We start from the raw sequence: 20,776 nt of genomic DNA on the forward strand, positions 1-20,776 counted from the left end.
GAGATGGCTTCCAGGGCAGAAGTACTTGGTCTGAGGGCAGAGATGGACAGGGTGCCGCCCCAGTGGCCTCTCAAGACCTGTCCTCCGGTCCTAGCCCAGAGGTCCTGCGCAATTTCCAGGATGACACGTGCCTTCCCCAACAGGGATGGCCATGGGGGAAAAGGCAGGGACCCTGGCTTGCAAAGGAAAGCTTGTCTTCTCCCAGAAGGAAGTCGGGCTGGAGTCTGGCTAGAACTCACCTCTCCATCCGCATGCATCATCTAGAGAGTGATACAGAGCATGGCCGATGGCTTTGCAAGAGCCTAAGGCAGGGCTCGGGCAGGTGCAGCCCAGGAGAACACTGCCTCTCTGCTGTGGAGCCCTTCCAGAAGGACCCTGAGGCGTTAGCCAAGCCCGGAGCAAACACAAAAGCTGCCCCTCTGGCAGACCAGAAGCAGACACAGTCAGCCCTCTGTGTCTAACAAAAGTGACCTAGAGTAAAGATTATAAAAATCACTCACCTCCTTTGCAGAATTCTCATTCCCCTACAGACCCCAGGAAGAGTCCACCTCCGTTCCTTCCCCACATGTCTGTGTCTAGACCCTCCCTCCACCTGCTCCTCCCTGCTTCTTTCTTACCTCTCCTGCTCCCTTAGTGCCTAACATTCTCTCTCTCTCTCTCTCTCTCTCTCTCTCTCTCTCTCTCTCTCTCTCTCTCTCTCTCTCTCTCTTTCTCTATCTCCTTACAAGTCTTCAGCTTTCATCTAAAATCCACTGCTAGCTTGTGGCTGGAGTCCCATGGATAGACACACACACTTAGGCCCAGGGTTCTGCATGCCAGCAGCTGCCTGTGACGTTGGATGGCCATTTTGTATCAGCTGTGCTTTGTAGAACTTTCTTCCTGGGTTCCTGTCTGATGGCCAACCCAGTTTGATTTCGCTACACATTCTTTCCCCGGAAGGCCAGTAATTGTGAGAACCACAGGAAAAGTAAGGGGAGGGAACCCCAGTAAGAAAACCCGGAGAGGACCCCACCAGCTTTTCTCAGAGCAGATCCCAGTTACCCCATCTCCTGTTGGCTTTTCGGTGCTGGGCCAATAAGTCTTGCCCGTTCTTCACACCATTCCTTGGTGTCCTTGTTCACCCAGCCATTCTGGCTTGTCATGATGCCCCTCATGCAAACACTTAGAGCTCAATTGAGGATTCAGATTTCCTCTTCTTGGTGGCCATGCCTTGGTGGAGAGTGCATGTTGTTGTCCGAGATGCTAGCTAGAGTAAGAGGGAGGCTGCGGTGCCCTCTCAAATTGCCCAGTGGATGGCAGGGAGGGGGATCGCGGGGGGGGGGGAGCAACCTGGTGAGGCCAGGACCCACAGCATCTGCAAGTGGCAGGGGTGGAGCTGTGCCTCTGTGGCTCATCTGCCACTTTCCACAGCCAGGTGCTCAGTCTCCCCGGCACCCTGCACATCCACGGGCAGAGCCGGCCCCGAGCTGGCGAGTGTCACAGATCCTGCTCAGTTCAAGTAGGCAGGTAGTTTCTGCAGCAAGAGCAACCAAGGTGAGGCCGTGAATTCCACACGCAATGCTGAGGACCTCGCGCAAGGCCGTCCCTCTGGAAGGAAGGCCGGCAGGAGAACGGTCCAGGCACATACTCCTGTGAAAGGGGCCCCGACCCACGTGTCTGGGGGTGGACCTAGTACGTATGCCAAGGGGAGCCGCCTATGGCCCCCTATGGCAGACTTAAGGCATGAGAGACCCACGCTCTGCGCAGGACGAAGGAAAGGTAAGGTGCACAGGCTGAAGGTGCCCGCCGGCAGTGGCAGGCAGCCTCCGCACAGGCGGCAGCAGCCAGGCCAGCCTCTCCACTGAGTCTGCTCTCTTCTCTCGCAGCTCGGGGACCTGCTGCACAAGCTGCGGTTCGTGCTGGCCTATGTGGCCCCCTGGCAGATGGCCTGGGGTTCCTCCTTCCACGTCTTCGCCCAGCTCTTCGCCGTCCCGCGTATCCTTTCTCTGTCTGCCCTCAGCCCACTCGGGGAGTCATGCTGTCTGGAGGGGAACTCCTGGGGGAACCCGGCACCAAAAACACTTGAGAGTCTCCACGATTATGTTTTAATGGGGGCACGGGGAGGCGCTTGGGTCCCCTTCGGGCCACTTTGCTTTAAAGATGCCTCCTGGTCCAAGGCTTCTCTGCTCCACAGTGTACACACACACACACACACACACACACAGAGACATGCCTTCTGTTTTTGCCAATGCTTCCTTTTTCTGTGCCCAGAGCTGCAGTGCGACAGCCCGCCTCCTACATGGAAACAACATCCACAATCGGGCTGACTTGTGCAAAGTAGTGCAGATTGATTTGCCATTATTACACATCATTGAGGCACGTATGTAATATTATGTTATGACATAACATAATTATTATATATACATGTGTGTACATACATATTTCATCACTGTTAAAAGCACAGACCTAGAGATGAATGGATTTCCCCATATCTTTGAAGATTAAAACAATAAATTGCTGCTTAGTTTCATGATTATTGGCAAAACAAAAAAGGCTTGGTTTCCTTGAATGCTTCTATGTTTCTGCATGATAATTCATTTTAATTCATTTAAAAACCAACCTGACATGCCCTTCTGAGGTTCCCCTGACATAGCTGTTTTCTGTGCACATGTGCATTCCTGTGTACACATGAGTATGCACATGTGTGTATATGCATGTATGGAAAGACAAAGATGTTAACTGAAAAATTCTTTTTTTTTGGGGGGGGGGGTCCGGTCATGGGGCCTAAACTCTGGGCCTGGGTGCTGTCCCTCAGCTCTTCAGCTCAAAGCTAGCGCTCTACCACTTGAGCCACAGCACTGCTTCTTGCTTTTTTCTTTTTGCTTATGTGGTGCTAAGGAATCGAACCCAGGGCCTCATGCATGCAAAGCAAGCACTCTACTACTGAGCCACCTTCCCAGCCCCACTGTAAATATTCTTGAAGAGAGAGATTGGTAGAAAGTTTCCAGGCCTGTGATTTGTCCTTAGAGGTTTCCTGGTCCTCTGTATTTGTACCAGTTTGTACACTGAGTAGACTTTATGGGTTTAGGAAAAGTTCTGCTCCTCAGCAAGGCTGAAGCTCAGGTCTGGGCCGCTCAGCCTTCTGGGAGCCGCTGTCTGTCAGTGTTTGTTGGACACAGCGTTGACGTAAGGTGCATTGAGGTGATTCACAGGGGACCAGACTGGGCCGGGCTAGCTGTTCCAGCCACGAAAACCCTGGGGAAGCACTGAGGGTTGATATGTTACAGAGTTAAGGCCATCTCCTCCAGGGTTGTTTGAAACCTTTTGGAAAGCAAATCAAGAGCCCCCGTGGAGGGGTGTGTTCTGGCTTGTCTGGGTCCCTGCTCCCAGACCTGCCCTGGCATTTCTGAAGTGGCTCAGGGTTATTTGGCAGAACAAACCTAGAGAAAGCATTGGCGCAGGGTGAGCTCACCCGCCCCCCTTCCTCTGACTGAGGTTGCTCCTGTGGTTCTCTGCTTCCTTCAGCAAGGTCCTGGGGCTCTGGAGGGCAGCGTGTCTGTGCCTCCCTGGGCATGTGTGGCCATCCCAGCGGAGGCTGTCTGGCTTCGTCCCCAGCCCGGCAGGCAGGCCCCGAGGCTCATACCTGGCACGTGCTGGCCGTTCGATGTCTGTTGTGCAAATCCAAGCAGCATCTGCACCCATCTCTGCTTGGGCTTTTCCCGTGCCTGCGCACTTTTTCCTCAGAGGCTGAAGCAGGAAGGGTGCAGAATCGATGGCCCACTTAGTAGTTCTAGAACATTCCATTGATCTCTTGCTGTTTCCACAATTGTGCTGTTAGTGACATCCACTCCCATGGGGCCTGGACCTGCCCTCGTGGGGGCAAGGAGGCTGCCTGGGCTCTGCCTGTCCATCCGCCTCCCCACCTTGGCTTGGATGTAAAGTATGCTGTCCATGCCACAAGCTTTCTAACGCCAGCCTGGCGTTAATGCTGCCATGTTAATTATTTTATCACCCCATTAAACTAGGGCCTCCAACCCAGCACGAGAACAGAGTAATTTACTCCATTCTGGAATTGAATTGGCTTTCCAGCCCACGGGGCCCAGTGGGTAAATTGCTTTCTCCAGTGCTAGCACGTTTTCTCCCTGAGTCTCTCTGTGGGTGTCTGAACTGTAAACCTGGGGGAAAGCCGGGAATGCAGGCACTCTATGTGTGTGTGGAGCCCGTGGGAGACGGCCGTCTTCAGTAATTAGACAGACGCACGTCCCACGCTGTCCCTGCCGAACGCGCATGTGTGTAGGGAGGCATCCCCACCACAGCCTTCCGAGCGGCTGTGACTGCTTCTCACCATTCAGTGATCAGTACCTGTGTTCCAGCCCTTTCCCTGGGCTACGCCCCGGGCTCTCCTGGAGACAACTGCAGAGCTTTGGGTTCCTCATGTCGGGCCCATTCTGCGTTCCGTGGTGATGTCTGTCCTGTGTGCCCAGGCCTGCCATGTGATTCCATCCTTGCCCACCCCCTCACCCCCTGGCAGATGACCCACTCGGTCATCCTTCACTCCAGCCTCCCCCCACCCTCCACCTTGCTTCATGCCACTCTCAACTCCACACACTGATCATTATAAGTTCCAGACTCCTGTCACCTCTGAGCAACTGCCATGGTAAGATAGCAAACGTGAGGTGTTGTCTTCGGGAGTTGGTGTCCTCATCGAGGGGCAGACTGCGCTGTCCAGCCCCAGACACACCTGACTGCATGTGGCTTTGTCCTGTTTGCCTGCACACTCTGCTACCTAACCCCCTTCCTCTGTACAAGCCTCCTGGTGATGCACACGTGGGCACATGTGCACATACACATACACATATTTATTTACAAATAGTGGGAAAATGTTATTGAAGAAACTGGTGCTGGCTTCCCAAATAATAAAATTGTTATTGTTAATTTATTTATTGTTGGTTGCAGGGCTTGAACTCGGTCTGGGCGCTGTCCCTGAGCTCTTTTGCTCAAGGCTAATGCTCTACCACTTTCAGCCACAGCTCCATGTAGTACATATGTGGATAATTGGAGATAAGAGTTTCACTGGTACTTATCTGCCTGAGCTGGCTTTGAACCACAATCCTCAGATCTCAGCCTCCTGAGTGGCCAGAACTATGGGCACGAGCCACAGGCACCCAGCTGTTTTTTTTCTAAAGTATAATTTAATTTTACTGATTTACTTCTTAGTAAATGCGGCTGGCACATGCTGGGCAAGCAGTGTCTGTGGGAGGAAATGGTCTTCGGGTCTCGGGTTTCAGGCCTTTGTGAGTCAGTGGTCTGAGGCCACAGGGGTCCGAGTGAGGACTGAAGGTGTACATGGTGGGACATGCAGCCTGCAGGGATGATTCTGGAAGGTCTGCATTTTCCATCTGTGCACAGGGATGGGGGCTGTCCTCCTGCTTACAAGCATAGAATGAGGAGCAGGGGTTCCAAGGAGGGTCCCGTCCGGAAGGACATTCGTGCCCACGGCGGTGACCTCTGTTTGCCTTGACTCCACCCTCAGATTCGGCCATGCTCTTCTTCCAGACGGTTGCCACGTCGGTCTTCTCCACACCTCTGAGCCCGTTCCTCGGGAGCGTCATTTTCCTCACCTCCTATGTCCGGCCGGTGAAATTCTGGGAGAAAAACTACAAGTAAGAGCTACACCTGTGCCACACACCTCCCCACAGGGGCCGGGCCTGCGGCCTCTCCATGGCAGGCTCTGGCTCCGAGTAGATCAGGCTTCAGGCAAATCAGGACTCTGGTGGACTTCCCACCTTATCAACTCCGCTCCTGGCACTGAGGCTCTGGAGGAAATGTGGCCGCCGGTGAAGCCCAAGCAGGAGAAAAGACCAGGGCTTTGGGTCCTGAGGGGAGAGCTTTGTGGGCCTGGCTCTCAGCGGGTGACCAGGGAGGTACAGCCTGGCCACCCATCCTGATATTTGACACCAAGCCTGCTCCGGGAGGCGGCATTTCCCCGTGTCCCGCCCTCTGTCTCTGCACACGGTGGAAAGCCCCCAGGTGCACACAGGGTGTTCCCCTGCGTCCGCCACTACTTGGACAAGCTCTGAATTTCCTTCCACCAGTGATAGGCTGCCGCCCCTTTATGGGCGGGGGCTGGCTCTGGGGATAGGTCTGGAGTGCCACCCTCACTAGGCTGCCCATCTGCCACGCAGCTCACCAGTCCAGTCAAGGGAGGAGGGGCAGTGTCCACAGAGGGAGCTCAGAGGCCTCCTACCACACCCTCAGGGAAGACTTGGGCTCAGCCTGTGTGAGGACGGCCCAGAGCCAGGCTGGCCTCTTTCTGAGCTAGTCGGGCCTGGTTGGATCCTGGCTGTTACCCGGGAACTCTGACCCTCCCGTATGGCGCTGGCCCTTGCCATCAGCAGAGCCCTGACCCTTGGTGGTGTGCTCTGTCCTGTCTCAGGGCTGATGGCTCCCCGCTTCTCCCATGAGGTGGTTATTTGAACACAGTGGGCACCGTGGACTCCCCAGAAAGTGTGCTCTTGGTCTGGGCCTGCCCTGACCACCGGGGCCATGCTCACAGTGCTCACCTGACTCCACATATCCACTCTGGGTCTGTGTAGCCCGGGCTGGCCTTGAACTCACCATCCTCCTGCCTCAGCCTCTGGGCATGCTAGCAGTAGAGTCACCCGCCACCATTTCTGGCTGTCTACGAGTGTTTTTAGGAGAGGAAACAATTCTGGGGCTCTTTGGGAGCCCTGCTGGTCACCCCTGAGCAGTGTGAGCTTCCTGGGGGGCAGAGAGGGGGAGCACTGCCCCAGGAGCACCGACGCCCAGGGAACCTTTCAGGGTGGTTCGTAGTAAAGGGTAGCCATCCTTCCACTTCCCCGTAGGTCCAGGAGCCCCTCCCAACCCAGGGCAGACACCCACAGCCTGCAGAGAGCCCAGTGCTTGAGGGGGAGGAAGGGGAGCACAGCAGAACCAGCTCCTCATGAGGCCTGTGTCCTGATCTAGAAGGCGTTGCGCACCCCCAACACCTCCATCAAAGACCCCTGGTCTCCACATCAGGCCCTGCCGGGACTCGGCCTTCTCACACTTTCTCTTTTCCTTACTCTTCTTTAAGACTGTGCATTACCATGTACCCAGCTCATCTGGTAGCCCGCCCTGGCCTCTGGCTTATGATCCTCCTCCCTTGGTCTCCTGAATGCTGAGAAAGCAAGTGTACACCGCTGTGATTGGCTCCACTCACTTTTTCCTCCTTCCTTCCTTCCTTCCTTCCTTCCTTCCTTCCTTCCTTCCTTCCTTCCTTCCATCTTTCCCTTCCCTTCCCTTCCTTCCCTCCCCTCCCTCTCTCTTTCTTCTTTCTTTCTTTCTTTCTTTCTTTCTTTCTTTCTTTCTTTCTTTCTTTCTTTCTTTCTTTCTTTCTTCTCTCTCTCTCTCTCTCTCTCTCTCTCTCTCTCTCTCTCTCTCTCTCTCTCTCTCTCTCTCTCTCTCTCTCTTTTTCTTTTTGCTAGTTCTGGGGCTTGAACCCAGGGCCTGGGAGTTGTCTCTGAGCCTCTGTGCTCAAGGCTAGCACTGTACCACTTGAGCCACAGCACCACTTCTGGCTTTTTTGAGTAGTTTACTGGAAATAAGAGTCTCATGGGGACTTTTGTGCCTGGGTTGGGCTCAGCTCTCACCTGAGTGGCTTGGATTACAGGCGTGAGCCACCGGCGCCTGGCCCACACACTTTTTCTTAGTCACAATGCCGGCGCCAGTGGTGGCTGAAGGGCTGTGATCACCATCTTCCAGCCCCGAGAGCGGCACATTCCCGGCTCCCAGGAGAGTGGCACAGCTTATCTGAGGGTATTACACATCATGGAACGGAACCCTGCCCACTTTTCACACCTAGTGCCCACTGTGGGACCCCTTCCTGAGCTGACCCAGAGGCTGGGATGTGCCGGGCTGCACCCCATTATGCAGGGTCAGGTGGAGGAGGAAGTGAGGTGGCAGAAGAACATGGGGGCAGCCTTCAACTTCCCACATCTACTGCTCACTACCTCCCCTCACTGCCATGGGTGCAGCCTAGCCCTGCCACTCTCCACGTGACATTTTCTCATTTGACAGATCAGGGAAGGAAACTGAGGGCCAGCACATACGATACCCAAGGTCTCAGAGCCAGCAACCAGCTGAGCTAGGATATTAACCCAAGTCTGGCCTTATTCCAAGCCCCGAGCACTTTCCATGAAGCCCCCAGGCCCATCACTTCACACACAGGCATGCATGTGCAAAGCATTCTCAGAACAAGGTGTCTGGCCAGCAGTCCGGCCTTGCAAGAGCTCACTCGGCGAGCAAACACCAGGCCCAGGTATGCTGGGACACATCTCCAATCCATCCGCCCTCGCTGTCCTCCTGTCCCTGTCCCCTGTGCTGTCCTGCCCGTGGATAGAACAGCCAGCCATCCCCAATCGCACCCAGGGTTGGCTGAAAGAACCAACCCCACCCAGCTCCTTACCCAGCCTGCCAGATTCCCTGACCCAATGTAGGACACGGCCTTCCGCACTTGGTGTGTGTTGCTACAGGGGATCGCAGCGATACCAGGAGAGAAAATTACTGTTAAATGAGTAGTCACTCCTGAACCCACCCTTGAGAGCGGTGTTTGAGGGAGGGAGTGATGGGGTGGGCAGATGGCGGTGACCCAAACACCACCCCCACCCCCAGCTCTGCCCCTGTGCCCGGCTGTGTTTACAGAGAGAAAGGGGCTTCTTTGGAGAGGCCTGGGAGGGGCACTGGCCGTGCCCCGGATGCAGCTGTCCACGCACAGTGACTCTGACAGGCGTACCCTGGGCATCTCCTGTAGTCTGCACCCTCACATCTGCATGCATCTCCCGAGATGGGGGTGAAATTGAAGCCCTACTGAGCATCAGCTTTGACATTACACAACAGGACAGTAGAGACAGAAATCCAATTACTGAACTAATTAGCACCTGCATGTGGTAGGCAGGAAATTCACAGGAGGACAGCCCTGGGGTGGGAGCCCCCCACCCCCACCCAGAGCAGGGCAGGGGTACTGTGCGGGGGTCATGTTCCGAGAGCCGAGACCAGGGAGCAAGCAGCTTGGCTGAATTCTTCCCATCAGAATTTAGCACCATGGTTCAGAAGAGGCTTTTGAACAGGGCTTCCAAAAGGCTTTGAATTCTCCAAGGAGGTTGGAAACTGGCTTTCCTTCCTCTGGGTCCCACTTTAAAAATCATTTATTCTGCTGCAGAAGGTTCCATTTGTGGAAGGTCTTGAGGTGAAATTAAGATTCCGTCCGTGTGGGAGCCGAGGTGCAGGCATGGATTGCAGCCTGCTATGCATTTGTGTGGACAGCCCATGCTTCTGTGCACGCAGGACCCTCCGTGTGTCCTCATCTGTGTAAATTCTGTAATTCTGCTCTCAACGTGGATTATGTTTCTAGAGAGAGGCCCTTTCTTCTCGTATTTTTGTTTTTTTAGATGGCAGTGGGGTTTGAACTCAGAGCCTTGTACTCATCCTTTCCCATCCCTTCCCTCCTCCCCCCCATCTCCACACCATCCTCCCTCCCCACTCTTCTCTTCCTGCAGTGTCACATGGCCGGCCTTCACCCCAGTGCCGTCTCCTCTGCAGATCCTGCTCACACGCTTGTCGAACCTGCAGGATCTAATCCTGACCTTTTACCTTTGTGACCCCTTCTAGAACAAGGCGCGTGGATAATTCCAACACGAGACTGGCAGTCCAGATCGAAAGGGACCCAGGTAAGAAGCTTTCTTCTACCTTCCTCCTAAGCTTCGTGTTTGTCTTCTCCTGAGGATGGACTCCAACAGGACAAGTGAGTGTGCTCATTCCTTACGGTTGTGATGGACCTGCTGGTCTTGGTGAATAGGCAAATGAGGACAAAGCCAGTTGAGGAAGATGCCAAGACTCCTGGGTAAATCTGGAAATGCATTCTTCCTTGTTGAGGACTGACAAGCTCTTGTTCACACTGAGTGACTCTGCTGGGCCATTTTACTCTGTAAGCCCAGGGATTGGTCCTCGGAGAAGAATTCTTTGGAAAACAGCCATAGGATGTTGGTAAAGACAAGCCACTGCAGGATGTGCAATCCGGACACCTCTAGAAAGCTCGGGCAGCCGTAAGCTAGGGAAGGTTTTGCCTGCTTGAAAAAGTATTTGACTTTTTTTTTCTTTTCCATCATCTCTCTCATTTTCCATTCTTTCTCCTTCTTATCAGAGTGCAAATGTCCACTGTACTTTTAAATGAGGGGGATATTTTTATTGGCCCCATGTCCTCCTTTGTACCCCAGATTTCATCTAGGAGGAATGAGATCTTGCCCATTCTGTATGCAGATGCCTAGGTGACCCGGTGTAAATTGAAAGTATACACCAGGACCCTAGGGTGCCACATTGGAGCTTGGCAGTGCCACACACTGCAGAGCGACAGCCGTCCCTTCACTGCCACGGGGAGACGGGGCCTGCAGCATACCGCCACCACCACCAACCCAGAAAAGAAGAAGTTGCAAACTTGGCAAGAAGAGTTTCTAGTAAACATACACTGTTGTCACATCATCATAAAGTCAAAAATCCCCAAACCCAACCCCCTTACGTTGGGCTCACCTGTATTTCAATTGTGTACACACAGAGGGAATATAAAATCAGAATTTAAGATTTGAAGATTCTGGAGACTCTGGGTTTTTTCTGGTGGACACTTGTGTCCGGGCATGGAGGTGAGGGATGGGTGCATTTCTGTGTCTCCGTGGGACTCCATGATCAGCGGACCAGGGTGCCAGACACACAGTCAGCATCACCAGCACACTCTGCTTTCCACTGACCATAAGGACTGCCTCGCGGGCCTAATCACACAGATGTGAGGTGGCTGCATTCTAAGAAGACGCTCCTTTAAAGATTTTAATCGTTTTGTTTCATTTAAATGTCAAACAATTTGAGTAGCCATGCAGGCGATGCTTCTGTCACTCAGGTCTTTCAAAGACCTGGGACCTCAGTGATCCTCCATGGCGGTCTCCATGTTGGCATAGGGGCAGCCTCAACCGGGATCGAGTGTAGGAGAGCAAGTCCCTGACATCTGACTGGTCCATGGTCATGGCCACAGGACAGAGCCCGTCATAGTCAGGGTCAGGTGATCAGTGCACTGATTTCAGCTTGACTTCACTGCCCAGCCAGGATGCTTATCGGCTGGTAGAATTGCTTAGAGCCTTCTGCACCTTGAACTACACGAGAGCCCACAGGTGTTGACTGGGCTCTGGGCAGACTTCTATCCATCTCCTCTGGTGTAGGCTGGACCTCCTGTCCATCTCATCCACTGTAGACTGGACCTCGTGTCCACCTCCTCCAGTGTAGACTAGATCTCCTGTCCACCTCCTCTGATGTAGACTGGACCTCATGTCCACCTCCTCTGGTGTAGATTGGGCTCTGGGCAGACCTCTGTCCACCCCTCTGGTGTAGACTGGACTCTGGGTGGACTGTCAGCCTGTATCTCACACCACCAGACTCTGTTTTCCCATGAGATGACCCAGAGGGCTACTTGAGTCTTACTTCTAGCGGTTTCTCTTGGGGAGAACTTTAAGCCTCTCTGGCTTTCCAGACATCCTTTCGTCCCCCAAAGTAAAGGTCCTGAGGTGGACTGTTGGTCCTTCTTCCACACCCAGGATGGTTTCCACACTCACGGCCTGAGGCAGGAAGCTGGTGATTCTGTCTTTCTTTAAGGAGCATACTGAGATATCCCAGTGAGGGGTGGGGTGGGGCCTGGCAGGAGGACCCAGGGAACTTGCTGTCCAGCCCGGTCCTGCCCTTCCCATATCATGCTGGCCGTCATGGGGAGCAGGGCATCCAGTCACCCATCCCCTGTGCCCTGCCACATGAACAGCATCACATCCTGCCCAGGTGCAGAACTTGAATGGCCACGGCTGGGGATACGTGTGGCCCTGTGGAGAGCAGCAACCACTCCCCTGTATTCACTCAGGAACCAGAGGTCACAGTGCCTCTGCCCAGGATTCCTGTATGGTCACACACTGGTTGCTGTCCCAAGGCCCTGTGGCTGACGGTGGGCATGCAGGCCGCAGTGCATGTGCAGGGACCACTGCTGCCCAGCACCAGCAGCCAGCTGCACGGCCCACATTGAAGTGTGAGAGTCTAGGCTGACTTGCACACATGGAAGGCCTCCAGGAGGAAACATTAAGCAGCAAAGTCAATACTGTCTAAGCTCACAGTTCTCAGCCAGAGAATCTGTTAGTTTGTTAATTATCACTTGCATCTAGTCAGTAGTTTAATCCATGTGTCCCAAGGGCTGTTGCCCTGGAGTCCAAAGGGAAAAGATGGTCTCAGAATGCACGAAGATGGGCGGAACAACTCTTTTGGAGTCTATGAAGTCGAACTTGCATGGAGGGAGGGTGGGGCCTTGAACTCAGGGCCTGGGTACTGAGCACAAGGCTGAGCACATAAGCTCAAGGCAGGTGCTCTATCACTTGAGCCACAGCTCCATTTCTGGCATTTTTGGTGGTTAATTGGAGATAAGAGTCTCACAGGCTTTCCAACTTTGGGCTGTCCTCAAACCGCAATCCTCAGATCTCAGCCTCCTGACTAGGTAGGATTACAGGTGTGAGCCACCGGCACTTGGCCATGAAGTCTAATTTTCCCCATAACAAGTGACAGCCTGGGACACACACTCACTGACCCTCTCCCGTCTGCCGCAGGAAATGACGACAACAACCTCAACTCCATCTTCTATGAGCACTTGACACGGACCCTCCAGGAGTCCCTCTGTGGGGACTTGCTTCTTGGCCGGTGGGGTAACTACAGCTCTGGCGATTGCTTCATTTTGGCTTCAGATGACCTCAATGCCTTCGTGCACCTGATTGAAATAGGAAATGGTCTTGTCACCTTCCAGCTCCGAGGGCTGGAATTCCGAGGTAGGAGCATCTCCACCGTAGGCGCTGTGGGAGAGGGATGGCTGAGCCAGGGATGGCCAGATGCCCCGGGGCAGGGGAGAGGCTGAAGGAGATGGAGAGCTGGCCACCTTGCCCTCCATTCAAGTGTTCTGACGTGCAGAAGCCGGGACAGAGGGGGAACAGCTACTCCATCACACCCAAGCCTGGGGGCTGGCTGATCTGAACGTGGCTTAGTCCCTCTGGCAAAACCCAGGACCAACCTAGCTCTGTTGGACACAAATACTGGGGACTTACATGAACGATTGTCTCTGAGCTGTTTTTGTTCCAAAGAACAATGCCACAGCTGTTGTGTGGTCTGAGTGATCTTGTGGCAGGGAAGATGTTCCACCAGTGTCGGTTGCTCCATGTTTGTTGGGGCCGCCTAGGTCTGTGGCCCTGGTGCTTCTGAGAACCCACAGCCAGAGTTGTGTGGTGGAGCAGGCAGGGTGTGGCATCAGGGAGCACACTTACGAGAGGTCTATGGATGGGGCTCGGAGATGAACTCACTGCAGAGAAGAAAGGGTGCCTTGGTGGGCAAGATTGTGGAGCAAGGCCCATAGGTAGAGAAACGAGAATGTTCAAGGTGTAGGAACTGACCTGTGCCGGGGTATGGCCAGGCCAGGGTGACGTCTGGGGCTGGGGCCGGCAAGCAGGCCTGCCTCAGCGTGTCTTGGAGGAGGCCAGAGCTGAGCTTGGGGAGCCGAGTGGGGTCTCTGGGGAGGGAAACGGCCAGCTACTTCACACTTGAGGATCTGTTGGCTGCATCTGGAGGCTTCTAGAAGAAGCCAAAAGACGAAGCAGGGCCAGTGAAAGATGGTACCGAAGTCCCCTGGTCAGAGGTGGGGTGGGCACAGTACAAGTAGATGCTGAGGGGCGGGAGGGGGGCTGCCCGCAGTCCAGGTCAAGCATCGCGGTGGGCAAGGGGCAGTTACCAGTGGGAGTGTCAGGAGGGGCAGTGAGCTGGGCTGGGCACGCGTGCGGAAGGGCTCCTTTTGGATGTTTCATTTTCAATAGGCTCTGGATCTACCCAGGCGAATCCATCAGGCAGAGTGGGGCCCTGGGTTTTCATTTTCTGTCCTGGGGAGCTGGGGACTCACAGGGAACACGGCTGCACCTGGGGTGACCGTGTCCACCGAGGTGACCATCACCTCGGGGAGGGATCCCCTTCCACTGAGCTTGAGTGTGAGGGCTGTGACTCACAGGGCACTGTGGGCCAGAGGGGCACACAGAGGTGGCATCATCAGGGCACAGGCCAGTCCAGCAGAGGTGAGGCAAGATCTGAAGGGGAGGAGGGACTCTACTTGGACAGGAAATGGGGAGGAGGGGTGACAACAGCAAGGGGCCAAGGGGCCAGCCATGGCCTCCCATGGCCAGGCCGGCGGAAGCGTCAGAGCCAAGGCCAGGGACGCGCACAGAAGCTCCCACATGGTGGAGGCGCCTTTCAGCTATGCCCCTGTGCCCGTTGTTTCCCATCCTGACCTAAAGAAGGCATGTCTCCAAGTTCTGGGGTGGGGGTCCCTCAGCCTTGCCTCCGTGGACATTCATTCCCTTGTGGCTCTGCACAGAGGACTGTCTCTGTTGTGGAGCAGTAGCTCCTGTGTCTGGAGCATATGTCCAGTGCATTTCTGTGAACGTTGGGACCGGAAGGAGTGACATTTGGACCAAACCGTGGGGTTCTGCAGAGTGATCAGGAAGCCGATTTCCAACAACAGGAACGTGCCACAAGAGGCCATGGGGAGGCGGGGGCAGACACCATCTCAGGGGCTGAGTGGAGGCATGTCCCCTGGCTTTCCCAACAGCAGCTACCTGGAGAACTCTTCAGTTTTCCTTGGAATTCCAGGAAAGACTTTTCAAAGTTAACTTAGTAGAGAGTTATGGTTTCTATCACAAGTTCTAGGTTGTTGTCGGCCTTATTAACAAACTTAACTAATCTTTGAATTCAAACAGTCTGAAGTTGATTAGATCTTAGGCAAAGTGATTAGATCTTAGATCTTCTGCCTGCCAGCCCCTCCTCAAAGCAAGGTCCTTCTCAGTTAGGAAACCTCTGGATCTCTACTGCTACCCAGCATTGCTTGTAGTGTAAGTGTGTGGTGTGAAGTGGCACAGCAACAAGAGAGCAGCCACATTGCATTATTTCTCAGCATTGCATGGTTGACCAGTTGTCCAGGGTGGGTCACACACATGCTGCCCCAGTGAGGCTGTAGTCCTGGATGCCACACCCCAGGATGAATGTGACCTTAGAACCCTGAATGGGCTCTACCTGGTTACCCAGACTCCACATCCTGGCAAGGCCCAAGAGCCTGTGGGACTCCACGGAAGGCAGCACGCCTCCTCAGGGCTGGCCTTCAGGACGGGCGCCGTCGACTGCCACCACATTCCAGTGTCCAGAGTCATGTTCAAGAAGAGCTCAGGTTCCAGTGGCTGCACAGGGGCCCTGTGGCTGCCTGGCACTGCCAGGCCATCAGAGGCGGGGGGGGTCATTCTCTGGGGCAGAATGTTGTAACAACCAGACTCCTGGAACCTCACAGGGTAGAGAACAGATGACTTCCTGTGTGCTCAGGGCCATGCTTGGGAGGCCAGACCAAGAAGGGAAGGGCTGCGCTAGGGCCTGAGGATTCCTTAGACAACCTCAGTTGCAAGGGCAGCGGGCCCCAAGTTTACTCCAGCATAGCAACACCATCTTGTGGAAAATGCCAGCCTATCCAGCCAGGCTCGCTCAGGCTCCTACAGTGCACCGCCTTCAACCCAGCTTGACAAGAGTTTGGGACACAGGGACTTTAACTGAGCCTGCAGCCTGACAGAATCTAAATTGTGCTTTTGTTACAGGAAGAACTCCATTGACCTAAAATGACTGTTCTGTTGATTCTCTCTGCAGCACACACTGTGGCATTTCCCAAAGCCTGTTTATATCCTTAGGTGTTGTTCTAAATATCCTTTCCTTTTCTTCTTCATTCTCTATTCTTCCAGACAATAGGCTTTATTGTGTTCAAATTTAATATACTCCCACTCAGCCAGGAACAGTGAAATCTAAACTTGTGGGTCTCTCACCTCCAGAATGCTGAGGAAACGAGTGGAAATGTGAGCTGCATTCAGCATGAGCCCTTCCCTCCCTCCCTCCCACCTTCCCTCTCTCCCCCTTCCCCCCTCCCTCCCACCTTCCCTCCCTCTGTCTCTGTCTGCCTCTCTCTCTCCTGGGGATTGAGCCTCCTCTGACTGTGTTCATGCCAGGCAAGTGCTCTAATACTGGACTATACCCTCATTCCTGATTCCTTCTCAGGAAGTGAAAAATACACAAGAGAAGGTGGCCATGTCCCCAAAGCCACAGGCAAGAAAGTCCCTCTGGGGCTGGGAAGATGGCTTAGTGGTAGAGCGCTTGCCTTGCATGCATGAGTCCCTGGGTTCGATTCCTCAGCACCACCACATAAGCAGAAAAAAAAGCTGGAAGTGGCGCTGTGGCTCAAGTGGTAGAGCACTAGCCTTGAGGTGAAGAGCTGAGGGACAGCGCCCAGGCCCAGAGTTCAGGCCCCACGACCGGACCCCCAAACAAAAAAAGAAAGAAAAAAGAAAGTCCCTCTGTCATCTTCCACGCTGAAAGTGAACATCCATAATTCTTAGCTTCAAACCTCAGACATCAGCTCTAGCTACCCAAGAGGAGAGGAGAGGGCGCATGAGAGGGCACAGGCTTGCCCAGCGGGCAGAGGGGAAGGGTCATGAATGAAGACACATGACAGCTCAAAAGAGCCACATCTGGACAAGGGACCCACATCAGTGACACTGAGCCTGGATACCAGGTGGCATGTCCCCAGAAGCTGGACAGATGGCCTGTGCTGTCACCTCCTTCCTGACCTCTCCCATGGCCTGCCTCTCCGTGTCACCCGTTCCCTGGTCACATTTGCATGATAAACAGACATGCTAAGGTCATGCGCATGTGCCCCAGATGCAGGGTGCCCCAGGCCAAGGAGCATCTGACCTTGCGGCTCTCATGGCTGCTGGTCACCTCTCACTTAAACTTGGGGGCATCAGTTGAGGCCACACTAGTGGTTCTAACAATGTGTCTAAGTGTCCAGTCCATGACCAACAGACCCTTTGATGTGCCTGGCATTCCCTCAGAGTTCCTCCTGGTGCCTGGCCAATGAAAGCACTGCCAGCTGCCTACACGTTGCCCCCAAGGTCACCTTGAACATCTGTACAGAGCTGGTGGAAAGTGGAGGATTATTGTAAGCCAGGCCCAAGCCTTAGGTTCAGCATTTCTGTCTACATCCTATGGTCCTGTGGTCCCTGTTGAACTGACACAGTAACTGGTGGGCTGAGGAATGCTTTCCAGTGTCCCAGAGGAAAAGCAGCAGCTTGTGGACAGCTAGTCTCTGGCACAGAGCTTCGTGTTCCAAATATAGAACATAAGCTTCCATTCTGGGCAGCACCTCTCATACCCTGTCTCAATCAACACCGTGCTGAATGATTAAGACAAGGGTGGCATCAGGATATGAGTAGACTGAGTATGTGGCCCAAATGGTAGAGTGCTGGCCTAGCAAATACAAGGTCCTGAGTTCAGCCCCTACTGTTAACAGAAAGGAATCTAAATAAGTCAGCCATATGTTTCTGTTCTATTCTTTTTGGCCCATTCAAGCACAGAATAGAAATAAATTCCATTCTTGCTCACCTGAGAAATCAGGACTGTAGGCCCGACTGCTCTTGCATTTGCATACGTGACTTGCATCTCCCTGGCCAGGGAGGCTTTGAGGAAAACACACAAGAGCTGACGGCTGAATCTAGGTCAAGGTCACAAAGCAGGCGAGAAGGCCAGCAGGTTGAGGGGCACCAAGTATAAATTTTGTCAAGAGAAATGGAGTCTGCTGGGTCAGAAATCCCAGGTGGCCACCATTGGAGCACCAGCTGGGAAATCACGTTTCCCTGCTATCCCACACTTCCTGCCTCCTCATCCCACAGTGATGCTCAAGGTGACCTTGGAAGAAGAAAGTTCTTGCAAAACAGGCAGGGCTGCCCTTAGGTCTTCTGTGTGGCTCCTTCTGTAGCCAGCCAAGCTCCCCACCCCCCTCCCCCCCAGCAAGGACTGTGTGTAAGGTTGTGCTTGTGGCATAGTGCTCAGCCGCTGAGTGCAGCCAAGAGAGCCAGAAGGCACAGGGAGGGGGCAGATCAGTGATGGCACCCATGAACTGTGAGCCTTGGAAGGAGACAACAACCTTCAAAGCCAAAATCAAGCTTAGGGGAAATGAGCTGAAAGCATCATGGTTACTGGAGAACAGGAGGTTCTAGACAGAAACTTAGGATAGGGAGCTAGATTTAGCCATCCACTTCTAGGGTTGTCCCTGTGGAAATCAGGGGAGGGGAGGAGAAGGGAGGAGAGAGATGAAAAAGAGAGGTAAAGGGAGGGTAGGGGAGGAAGATCCACAGTGGTTACACCTACAGAACTCAAGTAATCCCTCAGATTCCAGACTTCACCAATAAACTCCTGTGGTCTCTATTCAGAATTCCTAAGCCGATAATTTCTTCACTTTGAATTATGGGAGGGTCGGAGGCACAATGGCCCAGGAAGCAAGTGTGTGAAGGAAGAGGGCTTCCGATGGACAGGGAAGCAAAGCAAGTTTGGGAGCAAAGGAAGATAACACCGCTTCGACTCAAGCAGGGCATCCGGTCCTCATTGTAAGAGTCAGACTTGGTATTGTAGGGGGAAGGGGTCACATTACCACAGACAGGCACAATGGAGTGTGGGTCACATTACCACAGACAGAATCAACAGCTTTGCACATTTCAACGTTTGCTAGAGTTCCACTTCCCAACTGCCCAATGGACACCAAATGGTTTGGTTAATTTTCTGTCTTTCTCCCCCCACCCCCCGTGGGCTGGTGGAGAAAAGGTTTTTCAAAAGACTTGCTTGTTCTCTCATGAGAGAGTCTATGACAAAAGAGGAGTGCTAGCTTTGGTTCAGGAGACAGGAGCCTTGCACAGGATGATCTTTTAGAAGGAGAGGTTATAGCTGCATAGCCAGGTTGGCCTGTGCATTGGTGAGAGGTGGTTTCAGAACTGCTGGCTACACCGTTCCTGGGCTGGGTGTCCACTGAGGAGTCAAGGCTGACAGGTGGAGGCTCACTCGGCTCCATGTCCTGCTCTGTGATGGGTCACAGGCCATTGTATCCAGGGCATGGAACCCCTGCCTCGTGCCTTGTCCACTAGGCCGACAAAAGCAGTGACCATTTGAAAACTCAGCTACATGAATGCCTTCCCAGGTTATTTTAAATAGCCCCACTGGTCAGCATTAAATGTAATCTTGATGATGGAATGCTGGGTTTCTAGTGGAATAGAGTCAATCCAGTCCCTTGGAATATCTGGGTGAGCTCCTATCAGAATAGAAGGGAAGGAAGGGGCAGCAGGCTCTGTGTGTGATGCTTGGACGTCGGGCATTTATGCGCACAGTTGCTGGAGGGTGCAAATCTAACCAGCCTCCCTCTACTGCAGGCCGTGTGCCACAGGGGGCCGCGGCCAGCCGAGCCCCAGGTTCCCACAATCCCATCGCTCATGTCTCTTCCTGTGTTGCACTGGGGTCCAATCCTACCTCTTTTCCTGCCCTGAGCCATAGGGACCAGTTTCCACACCACTGCTCTGGATCCGTGGAGTTCACTGGGGAATCTTTCCTAAGCACAGCTCTCCTCGTCTCCTCAGACCCCTTAAGACTCTCCGTTGCATGACTGTTGCCCTCAAACATCAGATTCATCCACCTCCCTCCCTGTCCCCACCCCCACCACTGGTGTCTTTGCCAGAAATAGATAGAGGCCCTCCAAGCAATCATTCTATTTCCACCCCAGCTCTGCTCTCTGCACCGGCCCGGCAGTGAAGGCACAGGCTCAGTGACCGCGAGACCTTGGCGGTGCTGTCTCCACTGCGTTCTTCCCTGTCATTCTCACGACAGATTTCCCGTTTGCGTTCATTCTGTGGATCCCTTTTCAGACTGACTTGGTGCCTTCCTGGTGTTAGGGTTCATCCAGCCTGGCACGGTCAGGTGTGACAAAGGAATCCTGAGGCAGGAAGTGCTGGCTCTTTCGGAAATGAGAGGGAGGAGGAAGAGGTCAGAGGTCAGGGCAGGATGGCTCGCTGCAGGGAGTCACACATGCATGTGTGCGTACACACACACACACACACACACATGCACACACACTGGCTACGCACATAGGAAGTTAGCAGACGCCGGTGTGGCAACACCTCTGGAATCTGCCAGACACACTCAGGGCAGACGCTAATTTTCCCGACTTCTAATTAAGCAGTCTCTCATTCATCAGAACTAAAGCACTCAGGATGCTCCCCAAACTAATTTTTAAAAGCAGATTGAGTGCCGTCTCTGCCCCGCTGGCTCAGGTCCTGAGGATGCAGACACAGCCAAGGCGCCACGAGTCAGCTCTGACAGGAACCAGCAGACAAAGCCAGCCTGCGGCTCCACCTGTGACCCTCCAGTGTGGTGGACAGCCAGCCCTGGCACGTGCAGCCCGGCCTGCCTAGTCCCCCTCGGAGGGACTCCGCTCCCAGCTCGTGCACCTGGCTGAGATGCAGGCCCAGATTTGCATACACACAGCAGAGTGAGCACACCTGCATTTTCATGTTCTTTCACAGTACGGTCCTGAGTGCGGCTTCTGCCACTTAGAGCAGGACACAGGAGACCCAGAACTAGGCATCTGCACAGTGGGCCATTGGCAGGCCCGCTGGCCACCGTCTTCTCATTTGTCCCCGTGTGGAGGCCTTAAGTCTGTTGGCCTGCTCCCCTTGCTTCTCTGGGAAGGTTAGAAGTCCAAAGCATTCACCTTTTCATGTGCAACACACACACACACACACACACACACACACACACACACAGAGTCATGGGTGCGAGTGTCCATTCC

The 20,776-nt window shown here is 53.9% G+C and overlaps 1 protein-coding gene across 3 annotated transcripts in view; it reads left to right on the top strand.

The window, feature by feature from the left end:
* The window catches only part of Pcnx2 (pecanex 2), a 94,791-nt gene that overhangs the window by 55,949 nt on the left and 18,066 nt on the right, over positions 1 to 20,776 (top strand). For all 3 annotated transcript variants that reach the window (XM_069998129.1, XM_069998128.1, XM_069998130.1), the window contains exons 22-25: positions 1,866 to 1,974; positions 5,513 to 5,642; positions 9,649 to 9,707; positions 12,657 to 12,872. In XM_069998129.1, the coding sequence (XP_069854230.1) occupies positions 1,866 to 1,974; positions 5,513 to 5,642; positions 9,649 to 9,707; positions 12,657 to 12,872 (514 nt within the window). The remainder of the gene's footprint in view (positions 1 to 1,865; positions 1,975 to 5,512; positions 5,643 to 9,648; positions 9,708 to 12,656; positions 12,873 to 20,776) is intronic.

Source organism: Dipodomys merriami, unplaced genomic scaffold (assembly GCF_024711535.1).
Source record: "Dipodomys merriami isolate MVZ:Mamm:240054 unplaced genomic scaffold, mDipMer1.0.p SCAF_51, whole genome shotgun sequence".
Lineage (NCBI taxonomy): Eukaryota > Metazoa > Chordata > Mammalia > Rodentia > Heteromyidae > Dipodomys > Dipodomys merriami.